Source organism: Plectropomus leopardus, chromosome 6, assembly GCF_026936395.1.
Source record: "Plectropomus leopardus strain MGB_pleo_1.0 chromosome 6, ASM2693639v1, whole genome shotgun sequence".
NCBI classification, from domain to species: domain Eukaryota; kingdom Metazoa; phylum Chordata; class Actinopteri; order Perciformes; family Serranidae; genus Plectropomus; species Plectropomus leopardus.
The window spans coordinates 4,545,429-4,563,215 of NC_142181.1; the positions used below are offsets into that span (position 1 = coordinate 4,545,429).

The 17,787-nt window shown below is 39.8% G+C and overlaps 1 protein-coding gene across 1 annotated transcript in view; it reads left to right on the forward strand.

Moving 5' to 3' along the window:
- smtnl2 (smoothelin like 2) overlaps positions 1-17,505 on the forward strand; it is a 38,494-nt gene extending 20,989 nt beyond the window's left edge. Inside the window, exons 3-10 of the mRNA XM_042486451.2 lie at positions 7,787-7,868; positions 9,237-9,491; positions 10,155-10,211; positions 10,539-10,596; positions 10,675-10,821; positions 10,917-11,040; positions 13,873-14,024; positions 16,699-17,505. Of these exons, the coding sequence (XP_042342385.2) occupies positions 7,787-7,868; positions 9,237-9,491; positions 10,155-10,211; positions 10,539-10,596; positions 10,675-10,821; positions 10,917-11,040; positions 13,873-14,024; positions 16,699-16,825 (1,002 nt within the window). The 3' untranslated portion in view covers positions 16,826-17,505. The remainder of the gene's footprint in view (positions 1-7,786; positions 7,869-9,236; positions 9,492-10,154; positions 10,212-10,538; positions 10,597-10,674; positions 10,822-10,916; positions 11,041-13,872; positions 14,025-16,698) is intronic.
- The last annotated feature ends 282 nt before the right edge of the window (positions 17,506-17,787 follow it).

Below are 17,787 nucleotides of genomic sequence, written 5' to 3' on the forward strand. Positions count from 1 at the left end.
GCAATTTATTACCAATACCAATTGGCAGCTCCATGCCACATTTTCAGTAAATCCAGTTTATTTCACATGCAAAGTTAACTAACAGCTGTTTGGGAGCTGTTTTGATGAATCTTTTCCTGTTTGGTGAAGGCTGTTTCTTGCCAGTGGTCTTACTGCCAGAATTTTATTTGGGCAATTAAGCTGAGTCTGGTAGTGTGAATGAGACATTCGTCCAATGTTGACCTCAGTGTGGCTACATATGAAGGACAGGGAGACATGCCCAGCGAAAAAAATTAATATGATCAAACTCCTTATTTTCCTTCTTCATATTCTTATTTAGTCGTCCTCCTATGGCTCTGCTCTCACGCACGCCGAGGGCTTTTCCACATTTTCTGCTTCGTTTCACTCATTTCATCCAAACATTTTATAGTTCCCCACACGTGATGCAATGACGTACTCCTGCTGAGAAAAGGATTTGTTGTTCCCTTAAGAAAGAAAAGGGTGTTTTGTCTGCTTACACTTCTGTCCCTCCATTATGAGGCTGTTTTTAGTGAGAACGTGCATGTACCCGCATTGATGGGTCATTCCTCTTTTATGAAGTGTGCTAAGAGGGTGTCAGCTGCTAATGGCAGCCAAGACTAAACAACTGGTCAATCAGCTTTGTCTGATTTACTTTATAGAAGTCAGGGACAAATTTGGACGAGGCTTCATGTAAACACAACTCATGTATGTCCATCCAGGGTCCCCTACACAGCTCAGCTCGGCCTATTTGAGTGTCGTCTTCGCACGATGGTTTCTACTTTTAGCCACTTATCAGCACACTGCAAACACTCCAATACACACGTGTCTGCCAATAAGGAGAAACGTGACTTGTAACGTAGTGCTGTCTGATATAGGTTTGTGAAACTGCCACCAGCCGAAAGGTCGAGGGGATGATATGTTTAAATTTGATTCCTAATTTGCAAGGATACAGGGTTTCATCCAGACCTTAACCCTTGGCAGTTTTTTTTCAGTAGACTGTCACAGGACAAAAATACTACTGATTAATTTTTTAGGTGCCGCATCCAGCAAGCATTTCTGTGGAAGTGTTTGAATCCTATCCAAATCCCCTAAATATACCAAGCTAGAATTTTTTGGTTTTAAACACTGAGAATGTTTAAATGCACTGAATGTTTTAGTAACATTTTTAGTGGCAAGTTTTCTTTATGTTCCCAGAACGTTCCTCTTAATGTTCAGCCAACATTCTCTATAAACTTTCAAGACCAGCTAAAACCAGCTTATGCTAGTACTGGTTTTAGCCGGTCTTTGATGGTCTTTGGTGGTCTTAGATGGTCGTGACCCAGTTCTTTCTGGTCTGACCAGCTTATCAGTCTGTGCACATTTATATTTATGCATATCAAATGACAGCAGACTTAACTGATTTATGCCATTTGCTTTTCATACTTGCCCCTCATGACACTGTTATTTCTCCACACTCAGGAACATGGATTCTGATTTTAGGTACGAGGTTCGGACCTTTGCTGAGAGGAAATTTTAGCAACTGGACCCCTTTGAATTTTAGTCGAATACCCCTGAGCTAGAGTGACCATCACAAGCTGGTAGGACCAGCTAAACCTTCAAAAATGATGTGAAAACATACCTTAAGCTGGTCCAAAGCAGCTGGTCAACCAGCTTAACCATCTTACGCTGTTTTTTTGTTCAGCAGGGAATGCTAATGCTGCAGAAACTTGGAGCAATGATCAGCATCTGATTTGTCTGACCTCATTGTCAACATATGGAAGATTTTCCACTTGTGTAGAGTACACGCCATTTTCTCGAAGACAAACAGATGCAGATAGTTACTATGGACACTGAGTCATTTTGGAGCAGCTGTATAGTATATTTACACAGTTTTTCATTGCTGGTGAGGACTTATATATCCGCACCTACTCAATGTATAAATATTTGCTGTGCAGCAGCTGCTAGAAGCAACACTGACCTCTGGTCGAGCATTGCACTTGAGAGCTTCCTGGCTACGACGTAACACCAAAGATGGCTTTTGGATCAGTTGGTCCTTTGTTTATTGAGTAAGAAAAGAGGGAAACAACATCTTTATTGCCCTATTTACACATTACACATTTAGCACATAAACCAGCAGGAAGGGAATGGATAAACTGATTAAACATGGATGAAAAAGTGGAATATTTGAACTCTGGTCAAAGCCTGGAAACAGGGTGAAACAGATTTCAATGCACAGCTGGTTCTGATCGATTGAAGACGCAACTGTGTTCAAAACTGTCCACTCACTCACTATTGTCTATGCAGTGTGTATTAAATAGTGAACTATATAGGGAATAACTGAACAAGATTTTAGACACCAAGCTGTAATCTTCTGAACGTCGTTGCGTCAATAAAAGTGCTGCGTATTACTGTGACGCCGCAGGCGCACCCAGTACCACGTAAACAAACCACACTCAGGAGGACAGATGAACGGAGGTTATATCGATGTTGCGTGTTAATTCTTCTGTTAAATACCAAATAAATTGTTGTAATTCCAATGATGTGGAAGTGTGGTTTTGTAAGTATGGTCCTGTGTCCTATTCGCCCTCGATCTATTTAGTTCATGAGCTATTTGGCTGTAATTTGCAAGGGAGCTACTGGCACCCCTTTCGTGAGAAACTGTTGAGTTTACGTGGAGAAAATGGTTCTTGTTGTTTGGCTGCTGCTAGCAGGTGGCTTAGGCGGCTTTAGACAGCTTTGGTTGATTCACTGACGCCGTCAACTGGTAAATAGACCAACCAACCTTAGCTAACATGCTAGGTAACAACCTTTCAACTTTCCTCTCCTCTGGAAATACACGACCACATTGCATCGTGGTATACAGGAGTAAAATGTAGGGTACATCGTATGTACACTCAAATTTGCTGTGCATTGTTGGTATTTTTCAGTGCATTATATAGTGGATGACGTTAACGGCTGAGAAATCGAACACTACTACAAAATGGTGAACACGGTTTATCGCACACTCTTACAGGAAACGGTTTCAATCACAACTTCTGTCCCGCTGACATTTAATAAAAGGTGACAATCCTCAAAACAATAAATCAGTCCATCAAATGCAGCGTAAATCCAACAGATATCAGTCGATGCTTGTGTGCATACCCATGAGATTCTCGTGCCGAAGCCTTTGTGTGCCATCTTAACCGAATGCGTGCACAAATGTAACGGGCGCAGCATGCCCTCAGGTCTCTGCTGAGCACTGAGCCATGTTAAGTGTCGAGCACCAGCGTGTTCTGCCAGCAAAAAAGACCTCGAGATACCAGAGAGTTTACAGGAACCTCAGCAGCTCCGCTATCACGTTTCCCCCTCTGACCGGCCGTGGACGTCTGATGATCTGAGTCCTTAAGCCGGGAAAGCTCCCCTCCCCAAAGCCAGACATTCTGCAATTTGTCTCCCTCCTCCTGCTGGATAACCAGCTGTTTCCACCTCACTGTACCCCGTCCATTTCCCATCATGCAATATACAACTGCTCCCCTCTGCCTTCCTCACCTACTCATACATAATGTCCTCACTTTTTCCCTCATTCCCCTCCAGGTGTGTCATCCCCCAATCTTTATGAAATGACAACCCCCCCCCCAACACACACTCTTTTCTTGTCTTCTTGTTTTAACACACACACACTTGCAGCCCACCAGCATTCCTATATGGTGAGCTCAGCCAAACACACACTTTTACACACCCCCAGCCATTTCCTCAAGTGAGCACAGCATGCTATCTCACAGCGAGAGCAGCATATTGTTCTTTATGTGTGTGTGCATGTGTGTGAGACAAGAGGGGCATGCAGGAGTGGTTTTAGGTTTCTGCCTTTCCAGAAACTTTATCTTTTCATCTGCAAAAAAAGTTTTATTTTCTTCAATTCTTAATGGGTTGATTCGTGAAATTACAAATGCTATTTATGCTGATGATACCCTGCCGTACAAAGCAGAGAGTTTGATTTTAATTGTTGACGTTTTCAGATATCCGTCTATGACATTTTGTGCCACCAACCAAAAACAATGGAAGTATGAGGGGATTTTAGCTGTGGTGCTCATGGCATTGGAAAATAACATTTAATGTCTCTTTTATAAACAGTGTCTTGCTGTTACTACCCTACAGAGCTCAGCAGGTCCAATGCAAACTGTTGGCAGTGAGGTCTGTGGATAGGTAACACGTTTTTATGGAAAGAAGTGTTATTGTTTCTGTTTTTCAATGTTATTTTACAATGTTGTGAGCACCATGAATAAAAAAAATATGTATCGTCTTTGAAATGTGCTGGAAGTAGAAATCTCAGAGACATAATAAAAACAGTTAAAACCAAAACTATCTGTTAGGGATGCTCAATATTGGATTTTTTTGCCAATATGCCAATGTATTACTGATTTTAGTGATCATCATTTCTCTTCGTCACATTATGAATACTCTTATTTTGATGACTCACCTGCCAATGGGGGCATAAAATGCAGTGCTTTTCAGTTTATGTAATATTTATTCAATGTGCAAAATAAGAAAAATCCTTCAACTTAGGGTTGATGTTTTATACATGTTCAATTTGTCAATTTAAAAAAGAAAATCTGCTTATGATATCGGCAGGGATCAGCATGTTTGCAGATTCCAATAATTCATTTTAAAGCCAATATCTGTTTGTGCTGCTTTGTGAAGCCTTTAACAAGTATTTAAACCTTTGAACTCAGAGCAAATTTGTGCAGTTTCTCTCAAAAACATGGGAAGCAGCACCTTCAAATCTGAGGTCATGGTTCTCAGCGGGAAAAGGGTTGAGTGCCCCCTCCAGATTGGGGATGAGATCCTGCCCCAAGTGGAGGAGTTTAAGTATCTCTGGGTCTTGTTCACGAGTGAGGGAAGGATGGAGCGAGAGATCGACAGGCGGATCGGTGCAGCGTCTGCAGTAACGCGGACTCTGCACCGATCTGTCGGGGTGAAGAGGGAGCTGAGTCGTAAGGCAAAGCTCTCGATCTACTCTTCGTTCCTACCCTCACCTCTGGTCACGAGCTTTGGGTAGTGACCGAAAGAACAAGATTGCAGGTACAAGCAGCTGAAGTGAGCTTCCTCTGTAGGGTGTCTGGGCTCTCCCTTAGAGATAGGGTGAGAAGCTCGGTCATCCGGGAGGAGCTCAGTAGAGCCGCTGCTCCTCCACGTTGAGAAGAGCCAGATGAGGTGGCTCGGGCATCTAATTAGGACGCCTCCCTGGTGAGGTGTTCAGGGCACGTCCCACCGGTAGGAGGCCCAGGACACGCTGGAGAGACTATGTCTCCCAGCTAGCGTAGGAACGCCTCAGGATCCCCTGGAAAGAGCTGGACGAAGTGGCCGGGGAGAGGGAAGTCTGGGCTTCCCTGCTTAGGCTGCTGCCCCGCGACCAGATCCCGGATAATAGATAGATAGATAGATATACTTTATTGATCTCAAAACTGAGAAATTGGTAAAAGTGGTGGACAATGTATGGATGGATGGATGGAACATGGGAAAAAGGCATTAAGCAATTTGGTAATAAATGTTTACCGTATTAGCAGATTTAGATAATTAAAAAATAAAATAAATTTTACAAAAAGCTTTTGGAAAATGTCAAGGAAAAACAGATAAAAGCTACCAAGGGTGTAACTGATGGTGACAGACTTTCATGTTTTTATAGCTGGCCCCGACATTGCTGCGGTCCAGCCAAAAAGACTCAAGGACTTGTTGCTACAATGCAAGACACCCTTAAATAGCACTTTTCCTCACTTATAAGCAATTACAGATAAGAGTGAGTGGTTTAGGTTGTTTTTCTGTTTGGTCACATCGTCCATCCGGCACTGCAGTGGTTTCTGACAGCAGGGACACGCTGACCAGATGCTGCGGCTCGGCTTCCAAACACACTGACGTTATCTAAACACAGAACTGACGCATCAGATGCACCAGCGGTGAAATAATGTTCTCCGTCAAAACACAGAAATCAGCCTTGTCTATTTAATTCCACTGTGACAGCCAAGTTTGAAACACAACCAGCTGCTCAGAGTTAGGGTGCGTTACGTCTCCCGAAAGCCTCTTTCAGGGTCTGTCAGACCAACACAGACACAATGTGACATGTGGTTTGATGCTGACCTTGAGAAAACGTGCACAGCTATCAGCGCTGCACTGTTGACCCGAGAAGTGTTGTTCTTTGCCAAAAAGGGTCCGACTATCAACACTGAGCTCCGTCTATCTGTCTGACAGGACCACATGGAAAGTGACAGCTTGACCCACAACCTATGTGGGTCAGCAGCAGCACCATGCGGTTAAGAGTTTGAGATAGAAGTATCTGCTCGTGATGGTGATTAGCCGTTTCCATGTGGGTGATTGTGTTTGGAGAGAGGATCAAGACACCGCCGCTCTGATCACAGAGACAGGAAGTAGACGGGGTCACATAGACAGTGAAATGTGAATTCCAGAAACTGATGATGTTTGACAGTAAAACAATCATTTTAGCAGTCGGGCTGCCAGATCACTGCAGATTTTGGCAGCTCTCCCATCGCTGAGCTTGTCAGCGACAGTGGCGCCTGACTTAAAAACAAAGACTTCTCAAGTGTTATCGCAGGAGGGGAGGCAGACACACAACAGAACACAACAAGCAGCTCATTTATCTACACGCCACCGACTTTGAAGTGCGTCGAGTCGTGTTGCGGCTCACCGGTGTTGGTTTGTTTTGTTTTGTCTGAAGTTGTGTCAAAAAGGCCCACATGTTGGAGAAAGAGTCCAAAACCTGAAAATGGTGAAATGGTCCAACAATGACTTAATGAGCAACGGACATCTGGATTTCTTTTTTTGTTCAAACCACAAGAACACGATGCCCCGACTCTTTGTCTGTGATCCAAACACAACATATTATTATTTTATGAATGGCTCCAGTTAAAACGCACACAAGATTACAGGGGCAGCAAGTACAATCAGTCAGTCAATACACTGGATCAAAACCACGGTGATTAATTCACCAAGTGCTTAACCCTTTAACACCTGCATCGACATCAGCTTTCTTGTGCTATCATTTAAATCTTTGAAACCTGAGAAAATTGGTTTTATTTCTTTCCAGAACAGAAAAGATAATGAGCAACCTGGTAAGAAATGCCCAACAAATTACAAAAAAAAAAACAAAACAGTAAGAGGTGACAAGAAATTACCTGAAAATTAGTTGAGGCAGATTATTAGATATTATTATATTAGATATCAAAAATTAAGGGAAAATGTCCAGAAAACTTTATTCATAATTCTTATAAGTATATATTTAAAATTGTGTTTCAGAAAAAAACTTTCTTTTAGCACTTTTTATGGTAATTGTTTTGTTTGTTTTTTATTTTTTGTGAGATATTATCATGTAAGATATTTAAAAGACTGAGGGAAAGATGTCCAGAAAACTTTATTTATAATTCTTATAATTATTTAAAATAGTGTTCCAGAAAATCAAAATCAACATTTTTTTAATCACTTTTTAGGGTAATTTTTGTCCATTTTTAATTTTCTTTTTTTGTGTGTGTGTGCTTATCTTCAAATAATTTTCTATCTTTTCACTAAATTCCTGCTAATTTTGGGGCAATCTCTTGTTGAGTTGGGTGTCGCCTTCGTCTTCATGTTCTTGAGAGAAATTAACCAAATTTGCTCAGGTTTCAAAGGGTCACAATACCGGCTTTTAAAACAAATTTTTCCATTTTTTGCTTTGGAAGTAAAAAGTCCGCTGACAGCCCAATGAAGGTCAAATATGACTTCATGCTCCTTTAAAAGCAATAAATGCTGTAATTGTGTTGCTCACTGTGATTCTGTGTTTCAGAGTATTGAGCGAGAGGAGCCAATAGAGGTGGACCCGGCCCCGACACATGCCGGACTGGAGAATGGACACGCTGTTCACACAGGTAACCGCGTCACCGCTGTTTTACGACCCGAGTCAAAAGGGCCTCCACAGGTTTTACACATGAAGGTCAGTGAAAAAAAACAGTGGTCTAATGTCTTCTGTGGCTCTGAAGGTTGAAAACAACCCCGCTGACATCATTAGGGATTAGGATTAGGTTTGGCTCAGAGGATACAAATCTTTAACTGAAGGTACGCTGTAAAAACCCACGCTGTGGTTAGTTTGGAGACACAATTATCAAGTAAAAACATTTAATATATATAAGTAACCATTTATTTTGATTGTTACAACTTAATAGAAGTCATATTAAATATTCTTTATCAAATCTTATATATAATATATGATATATAATCTTAAAATAATTTCATGATTTATTGAAATAATTAAATTCAAATTTAGATCAGTCTGCCGCTCTTTTCTTTTCCTTCACCCAGCCATTTTTCATCTGCACATTTAACACTTATTCATTCCCACGACATAATTTCTACATGTAAAACCTAATGATAAAATTGACTTAAAAAAAAGAAAAGAAAATTGTTTATTGTTTATAATTGTTTGTCTTAAATTTAAAAAAATTAATGGATATACTTAACATAAGCTGAAGTTATTTAATTGTGTCACATTTTTAAATAACTAAATAACTAAATGTTGATTTAAATCAATAAAATTCTGCAAATTGTTGCCACAATTTTTGGTTTTTTTTAAAGTGGGTATTAGTTTTTATAGTGATTTTTATGAGGAAGAGATGGTGTCGCAAAAAGATGAGTCGCATTATGAGTAATGTCAGATCCAGTGTTTTAGGAGCTTGACTCATACCAAGGACTACGTTTATGCTTTTCTAATGCCTTTACCTCATGATGATGAAAACTGAAGTCATTCATCAAGTTTTTCTGGTTTACATCCAGTTGGGATTGAGTGGTTTAAAGGTTGTGGTTATACTGGGTAGCTCCCAGTATCCAGTGTGACTCTTTGGATTTGAATAATTGGCTGTTAAGTCAGACTTGAGTTACTTAAAGCTGCATGTATTGATTTTTGGCCACTTGGGTCAGAACAAGCTTAATGTACATGATGGACATATTACCACCTCCAAAAGTTGATATAACAGGATGCTTATTGATACATCCAGCAGATAAGGAGCAACATTAGTGTTCATTTTGAATTTATTGCCCACCTGATGAATGTAAGTCACAAATATTCATTCCCCTTTTAGCTCTGCTTTGGTCTCCCCCGACTCCTGAGGGAAATATACATTTCGGAAAATTACGTAGTAGCCCTTTTTTCATGACCCATAATCATTTGAGCCACTGTTAGTATAAAAATATTGATGGGTTTAGTTGTAATGTGATCATTTTACATCTTTTTATCCCACCAGAACATTCAGAGTTGGTACACGGAAAGATCTCTCCACCCAACGACTTCCCACATGAGCACACGGCCCCTGTTGCGATGCGGATGCCCCATCTTCCCATCACCGCCACAACCAAGACGGCAGAAATTAAGGGCCCCGACTCTCCCAGCAGCCCTGTTGGTTCTCGCTCCTCTCCAGTCTCTGAGGCGTCACCTACCGGCCAATCAGCTGCTAGCATCAACCAGAGCCAACCAATAGAGGAGTCTCCAATTCAACCGGGTGATTTTTTAATAAAATATTTAACTGTTAAATTCATTGTATATGGATGAATTAATATGAATAGACTTTATATCAAGATGGACAACATGACAGGTGCCCTGAGGTGTAGCTTTTCAGCCTGGATCGCCCCCTGGTGTCTGACTGCAGTATAGGTCATAAAGCCCGCCCCTTCATGTTAGTGAATGGTCATATGTCAAATTAAAAACTCAAAGTACACGACAAATACATTTTTCCCAAACATGGTTTCTGTCACTGAAGGTCGCTCTCATCACCCTGATGTTTGTTCAAGTGATTGTTTTATGATAAGTTCAATTTTAATGAGTTATTAAGTTATACAAAAAGGATATTTTCCAACATGATTAACAGCTCTGACAGCCAATCCATGCGCTCACATTCAGTAAGTGCATTCAGGAAGTGAAAGACACAAGCTTCCTATGAGAAAATACTGTTTATCTTTACTTTCAGCTAATACATTTTTGAACCCTAATTTCTCCATTGTCCAATTCCAGACTTGCAATCACATAATTTTCACATAACTCATTATCCAGATCGACTTTGTCAGATTTTTCATGTGCTAAAAAGTAAATCTCCTGTGTTTTTCTCCTACATGACTGCAGCACAATATACGAATCATACTTACTCCTTATTCTTTGTTGTTGTTAGTATCTTCTACGTGGACCCCTACACCTGTCAGAGCTCTGGGATCCCCCCGCCTTCAGGGTAAGCATTCAGACACACATGTATATGCTGTTTTTGCTGGAGATGGACAGCCTGAATAACTAAATTTTGCACTTTATTTCTTAAATGTTGCACTTTATTTCTTGCTTTGTGCGTCAGGCGTTTTCTCTTATTATTATTATGACTTTTTACTATTTCATTTAAACTTGGTCTTTTAACTTATATTGTCTCAATTATATTGTGTTATCATCTTACTTTTTAACTGTTTTCCAATGTGGTTTCTACTGCAAATGGCAAATAAATTGACTCTGACTCTGTTTGACACATACAGTATCATAGATATGATTTAGTAACCTTTGTCTTTTGCAGAGAAAGCAAATTCAGCCCCAGCTAAGTCTGTGACCTACTCAGGACTGATGCATGACAGGTGAGCACGATGAACATCTTTTAGGATAAGTACAATGTATTTTTCCCAGCCTGACCCTCCTGTGCTCCCGTCCTGCAGAGACGGTGATGTAAGCAGTGACAGATCCTTCGGGCATGTAGGAGAGAGGAGGCGGGAGCTGGTCAGGTCGCAGACTCTTCCACGTAACATCGGCGCTCAGGCTCGTCGATCCATCTTTGAAAGACTGGACTCTGAAGCCAGTAACAGGTAAATGCTGCATTCAGGCCACGTGGGAATTGTGGGAGAGATGAGTTTCCCAAACGTTTAAACTGTATCCTTGCGCTGCTTTTTCTTATGTACAGTCGCCCCAAACCAGTGGACTCAAAACCCAAACTGAAGCGGTCTCAGAGTTTTGGGGTGTCCAGCGCCAGCAGCATCAAACAGATCCTTCTTGAGTGGTGCCGCTCCAAGACCATAGGCTACCAGGTAAAAACACACTTCAGGACCAGCGATGTTATCCATGCTCAGCCTATTCAGAGCACATTTTCTACAATTTGGTCCTTACATTAATTTCTGGGATCCACACAAGTAAGGGCTTCAAGTACTATACTTGTTTTAGCTCGTTTGCTACACATTTGCACAAACATTAAATTACTGCTAACCATATCCAAAAGCAGATCATGGTTGATTATCTCTTTCCTACCTCCCAAATGGTCACTGACATCAGTTCATTTCACTGTAGCATGAAAATCAACTGGCAACGACTTGTTTGAAATAGGTAATCCAGTGTGTCTGGTTATATTATTGTCAAAATGATGTAGTTGTTGCACAGTACTGTTGTGGAAACTGACAATGTGTTTGTGTCCTGTGGGGAAGTTTGAACTCCTGATCTTTAAAGCCGGCAGACGATCGGCAGCAGCACTTTTAATTCAAGAAGCCTAATAGACTCACGTTGTCTTTTCCGGGATGTTTTCCAGCTGGTAGTCTTTTGGGTTTGGCTCTTTGGCAATGCATGCTGTGACTGTAACGCTATTCTTCGACCTTGAGTTTCAGATAGCAGGAACTTCCTATCAGCACATTATAACAGCTGACTTTTGATATCCAGCCATGCTTTTGAACATTTGACAAAAAAAGTTGGCCAGAGGTTTAAAGATAATATATAGTGATGGATTACCTATGTTGACTGAAAGTTGGCAAGTTCATTTTAAGTTTATAGAAATGATTGTGTAGGTACTGATTTAGGCTATGGGTTTATCTTGGAAAAAATAACTATTTGCCTTCTGTCTGAAGGTTGATATCAATGGCACGTATGTTAAAGGGACAGTTTGAAGTTAAATCAACAGCAATGTCTCTTTGCAGAAATTATGACCCGGTCACTCAAGATAGTCAGTAGACCATGTTGTGAGCATGTTCATGTAGGAACCATTTTCTTTCTAGCTTAGCATAAAGAATGGAAAACAGCTGATGTGATGTGAACAGCTACATGTGGCCTACTAAATATTTTAAATATTTCTCTGTCTGTACAGGTTAAAATATATATATATACATGTAAATGACTGAGCTTTAAGGTACTGTAGGTAAGTTTTTTTTAAAACTTTGGGGACATTCAGCATACTGTTAGCCCTGCTTTATGTCCTAAAGCTAAGCTAAGATAAGTTGAGCTAAGCTAAGTAAGTTAATTAGCTCTCCCTTGTTTTTATATTACTCTGTCTGTATATGTTAAAGAGAATATATACATGTGAATGAATGAGCTTTAAAGGTGCTGGTAGGTAAATATTTTAACTTCAGGGACAGTCAGAGTAGCTGTTAGCCCTGCTTCAGGTCGTTAAACTAAGCTAAGCTAAGCTAAGCTAAGCTAATTAGCTCTCCCTATTATTCTTATATATTTCTGTCTGTACAGGTTAAAGAAAATTTAAGCATGTAAATTACTGAGCTTTAACCGTATCAGTAGGTAATTTTCTTAAAACTTTGGGGACAGTCAGGGTAGTTGTTAGCCTTGCTTTGGGTCCTTAAACTAAACTAAGCTAAGCTAAGCTAAGCTTTTTAGCGCTCCCTGTTGTTTTTATATTTCTGTCTGTACAGGTTAAATAATACATATACATGTAAATTACTGAGCTTTAATGTGTTGGTAGGTACATTTTTTTAACTTCGGTGACATTGAGCACACCTGTTCGCCCTGCTTAGGTCATAAAGCTAAACTAAGCTAAGCTAAGCTAATTAGCTCTCCCTTTTGTTCTTATATTTTTCTGTCTGTACAGGTTAAAGAAAATATATGCAAGTAAATTACTGAGCTTTAACAGTATGAGTAGGTGAGTTTTTTAACTTTGGGGACAGTCAGAGTAGCTGTTAGCCCTGCTTCGGGTCCTTAAGCTAAACTAAGCTAAGCTAACTAGCTCTCCCTGTTGGCTCCAGGTCATAATTCTGGACAGACAAAATATGCATGTTTCCCATAATGTTGACCTATTCCTTTCACGGCTACAGAATATATTATTATATATTTCATACAGTTGAAGTGGAAAAACCTTCAGAAAGATTTAAGATGACCAGCGTTGTCGACATGTTTACACAGTTTGTCAAAAATGGGTTCAACATGCTCCGGCAAAAGTAAGCTGTTTTAAATGAGCCTGTCTGTTTTTCATATAACTCTAACCTGTCAGCACACAGTGCAGCGCTAATGTGCTAATTATCTACATTTCAACCATAGAGATGTATGAAGTAAGGGTCCCACTGAATGTAGGGGTTCATGTGTGTGTGTGTGTGTGTGTGTGTGTGTGTGTGTGTGTGTGTGTGTGTGTGTTTTGGGGGTTAATGCAGTTTGAGAACACCGACACATTGCTGCTCTCTGGTGTCCTTTTCCTCGCAGCAGCTTGTGCCAGCTGCTCCATGTGGCTTCGGTTATAGTGAAGCTCTGCAAAGCCAAGACTGTTATTAACTGGGAGCAAACACACACTCACACACACACGAGAGAGAAAGAGATGCTCATCCGATGACTTGACATGTTGCATTTCATTCAAAGCAAACTCCAGACCAATAAAGGGCAGCTTTGAAATGACATGATGTCAAAAGCACGTAAGAGAAAGCAGAGGAGGGTGCAGGAGCGAGGAGGGAAATGTCTGTTTTATCCATCATAATTATGGGCTAGACAGTAAATGGGGAGATGGTTTTATGAGGATGCATCAAGCTGCCAGTCAGTTTTACAAGCCATTTTCTTTTACCTCCTTCTGTCTTTCAGCTCTTTCATTCACGCACACAAAGGTCTGAGATGAAACAGTAAGTCGCTCACTGCCACATCACCAAATCCGCTCTGTTTCTCCGCAGAACATCGACATCCAGAACTTCTCGTCCAGCTGGAGCGACGGGATGGCTTTCTGCGCTTTGGTCCACTCCTTCTTTCCCACTGAGTTTGACTACAACTCTCTGTCGCCCGCCAACCGCAAACACAACTTTGAACTGGCCTTTGGGACTGCAGAGTGAGTGAAAGCAGCATCAGAATATAAAGAAAAAGCAGCTTTTTAAAGTGTTTCTGATATGATGGATATTATGCACTTAGCATAAAGAGTGAAAACAGGAAAAAACAACTGACTTAACTTCACCCCAAGTTAAAAACATACATATAGACACATATCAACATAGACGTAGATTTCAGGGCGCGGAGGACACACCTCGCCCAATAACAACGTGAAAGTTGCAGAGGACTTTTGTTTTGAAGAATTTCAGACAGACATTTCCACCTTAACCCTTTGAAACCGAAGCAAATTTGCTTGATTCCTCTCAAAAACATTGAAAAAGGGCAATGAGCAACTTGAGAGGAAATAACTCAAGAAATTACTAAAAAGTACAATAAAATTACCTGAATATTGACAAAAAAAATAAATAAATGGGAAAGTTAAAAAAAAAAAAGAAAAAAGAAATTACGTGGGAAAAAAAGCTTAAAAATATAATTTTTCTGTAAAATCATTTAAAATATATAGCTATGATAATTAGAAATATAGTTTTCTGTAAAATTTTCCCTTATTTTCTTTTCAAAATTCTTTTCTAAATATACTAATGTCGTGCAATTTGTGGGACACTTCTTTAAAAGTTGCTCTTTGCATTTTTCCTCTTATGTTCGTAGAAGAAATCAAACCAATTTGCCAATAATAGACAGACATTTCCACCTTAAATTGATTCATAAAAGGCACACGTTGGTGCATAAAAATTCACCAGAATGCAGGGGTTTAACCCTTTGAAATCTGGACCAACATCACTTTTCTTGTGCTGCATTTGGTCACCTTTCACAAGTATTTAATACTTTGAAACCTGAACGAATAAGTGTGAATTCTTTCAGAAACACGGGGATAAAAGGTAATGAGCAACTTGGCGAGAAATGCCCAACAAGTTACAAGAAATTAATAGATCTAGAAAATAACTTTTTTAAAAAGCAAGGGGAAAAGGGCCAGAGAACCATATTTATAATCTTCATAATTGTTGTACAAAATTTTTAAGCATTTTTTTTATTGTTTTGTGTTTATGGTACTCTCCCTTTTTATGTTTTTTTTTTGTTAATTTTCAAATAATTTTCTCTTTTTTTTTTTGTTTTACTAATTTCTTGCAAATTCTTGGCTAATTTCCTCTTAAGTTTCCCATTGCCTTCTTCCCATGTTTTTTTTTTTTTTTTTGAATAAATGTTAAATGCTCAAAATTTCCTCCGGGAAATACTGTATAATATTGATTCACACTGATTTATCAAACAGTTACAACAATGTTTATACCAGTCCAACCCTTGTGAACATTTTTCCAAAACTGTTGAACTATTCCTTTAAAGCCACAGAAACTGAGCTGCAGCTGAACTCGTTGGTCTCATTATGCAACAGCAGAAACACTTATTTGTTAGCTGAGAGTTAGTTGTGGTTTCAGATTTTTGCTGAATGGGCCTAAAAGTATTTATTGGCCTTAACTGCAATAACAATGCAATACTTAACTCTATTGTGGCTGAATGTCTCTTAATGTGTGTTTTTGCTGTCGTTTCATAGCCAGAACACACACATTTCATGTGGTGATATTTTTGCATGCTTGGTGAAAGGTGCGCTGACTCCATGTTTCACCATACAGATACTGTTAGATTTAGATATTATACTTTCCTAGAGGTCAAAAAACTTAACGTCAGGGCTTAAAGATACTCGATTGAAGAATGTTGTTTCGTAGCTGATAACGCGGCTGCAGAATTAAGCTGATTTGAGTGAAAAACAGTATTTACTTAGTCACAGAATCAATCCTTCATATATAGTTGCAGCTTTACATTTGAGCTCTTAAAGAGATCACAGAGCAGAGACTTATAGGACGACATGAGTTATTTCATGCATAGTGACGTTCCTTAACGCCTCAAAACATGTTTGTTGGAAAGGAAAAGTCGGTGTTTTCGTCGGGATTATCCGAGACACAAAGTTAGATGCAGAGTATGTCAGTTGAAAGGTTATATTGATATTTTGAAATCTTTTTGTGATACATTTCAATTCAAAACCTTTCAAACAGTCCTGAGTTCAGCTTCTCAGTAATGAGGATTTCCTGCTTTTGTTTGGTCTCTAACTGTAAACTGAATATCTTTACATTTAATGTCCACTGATTTAAATATGTCGTCTTGCAGCTTTAGGAAAATTATTTTTCCACAATTTCAGGGCATTTTATAGACCAATCAGTGGAGGAACTTTAAACGGATCCAGGCGTCATATCGACCTCCTTTAGCTACACTTTGCATTAAAATGTCTATTACATCCAGATGTTATTTACACCTGATTTAACCTGATTTTATTTACACCTGGTTTTACAGTATGTGTCTCCAGTGTCCAAATTTACCCATTTTCCACAAAATTATCATCAGTTCTCAAAATTCACACCCGCAGTAAACAGTAGTAGCAAGATCGCAGATTGCATTAATTACCTGCAAACTTTTGCTCTGTTATAAATTACATACATACAAGTATTAGAGATATAACAAAAAAAAGCATAAAGCAACTACTAATGAACCGGAACCGGAAGTTAGAGGGCTAACGGGCGTCTGCGTTTTAGGACTCATTACGCCACCACGCTATGTCACATCCTGTTTTGGTTGAGTTAAAATAAATTTCTGCAGCATTGACACTCGTGTTTCTCTGTCTGCGTCTGCAGACTGAAGGCGGGCTGCGACCGGCTGATCGAGGTGGACGACATGATGATCATGGGTCGTAAACCGGACCCCATGTGTGTCTTCACCTACGTCCAGTCCCTCTACAACCACCTGCGCAAGTTTGAGTGACGCTGCAAAGCGGAGGATCTCATTTTCTGCACGGCTCTTCCCTTTAGACGTTTTTTCAACCTCTCCTTCGTTCTCTGCACACAACTTTGAGCCGAGAAGAGACCCTGAGCCGGCTTTGAAAAGACTTTCCTGCCCCCCGGTGGTGGAGCGGTGAACGTCCCTCCACGTGCTGCAGGAAAAGTGTTCACAGCTCACAGATACACAGAGTGGATGTTGACCTTTGGGGATAAAACTGTGTTTGTGTGTGTGTCCTGTTAAATGCAACGAAGAGATGGACTTACACACAGACATCAGGGTGGATTTGTCAAAGGGTTTGTGTGTGTGTGTGTGTGTGTGTGTGTGTGTGTGTGTGTGTGTGTGTGTGTGTGTGTGTGTGCGTGTAGTTAAGATAAGACAGCATGAAAGTGTTGTTGTTTTATGTAAATCTTCACATTGCATATTTGAAAGTGAGCGTCCACATTAACCTTTATTATTGTTGTGTTTAATTTTGCACCAAAGGGGAGGATGTGTGTTTCACAACAGTCACTGAATCACTAAACTGTCGGCCACTGTGGGCAGAATAACTGACAGAGTAAAATGTTTGTAAAATGGAGCTGATTACTGAATATTTACATCCACGTATGCTGTGATATCGTTTCATTGATATGGAAAATCAATAAATTGTACTGTTTGACACCTAAGTGTTTATGCTCATTTATTTCTGCATTGTTAACAGGAAGGTAAAATCCCAAAACACTGAAATGTTTTAAGGAACAAACTTCAATATTTCAGCTGTGGAGAAAAATAACTTAAAAGCAAATTTAACAGACTGAAGTCTGACAGTTTGCTCTCAGTTCAGCTATGTTTGTTTGTGATTGTACTTACAAGGAAAAAAACAATCAGATTAGGTGATAAACATTGCTTTTCCCGTGCTGCGTTCAAACATTTTCACAAGTATTAAAACCTTCAAAATCTAATAAAAT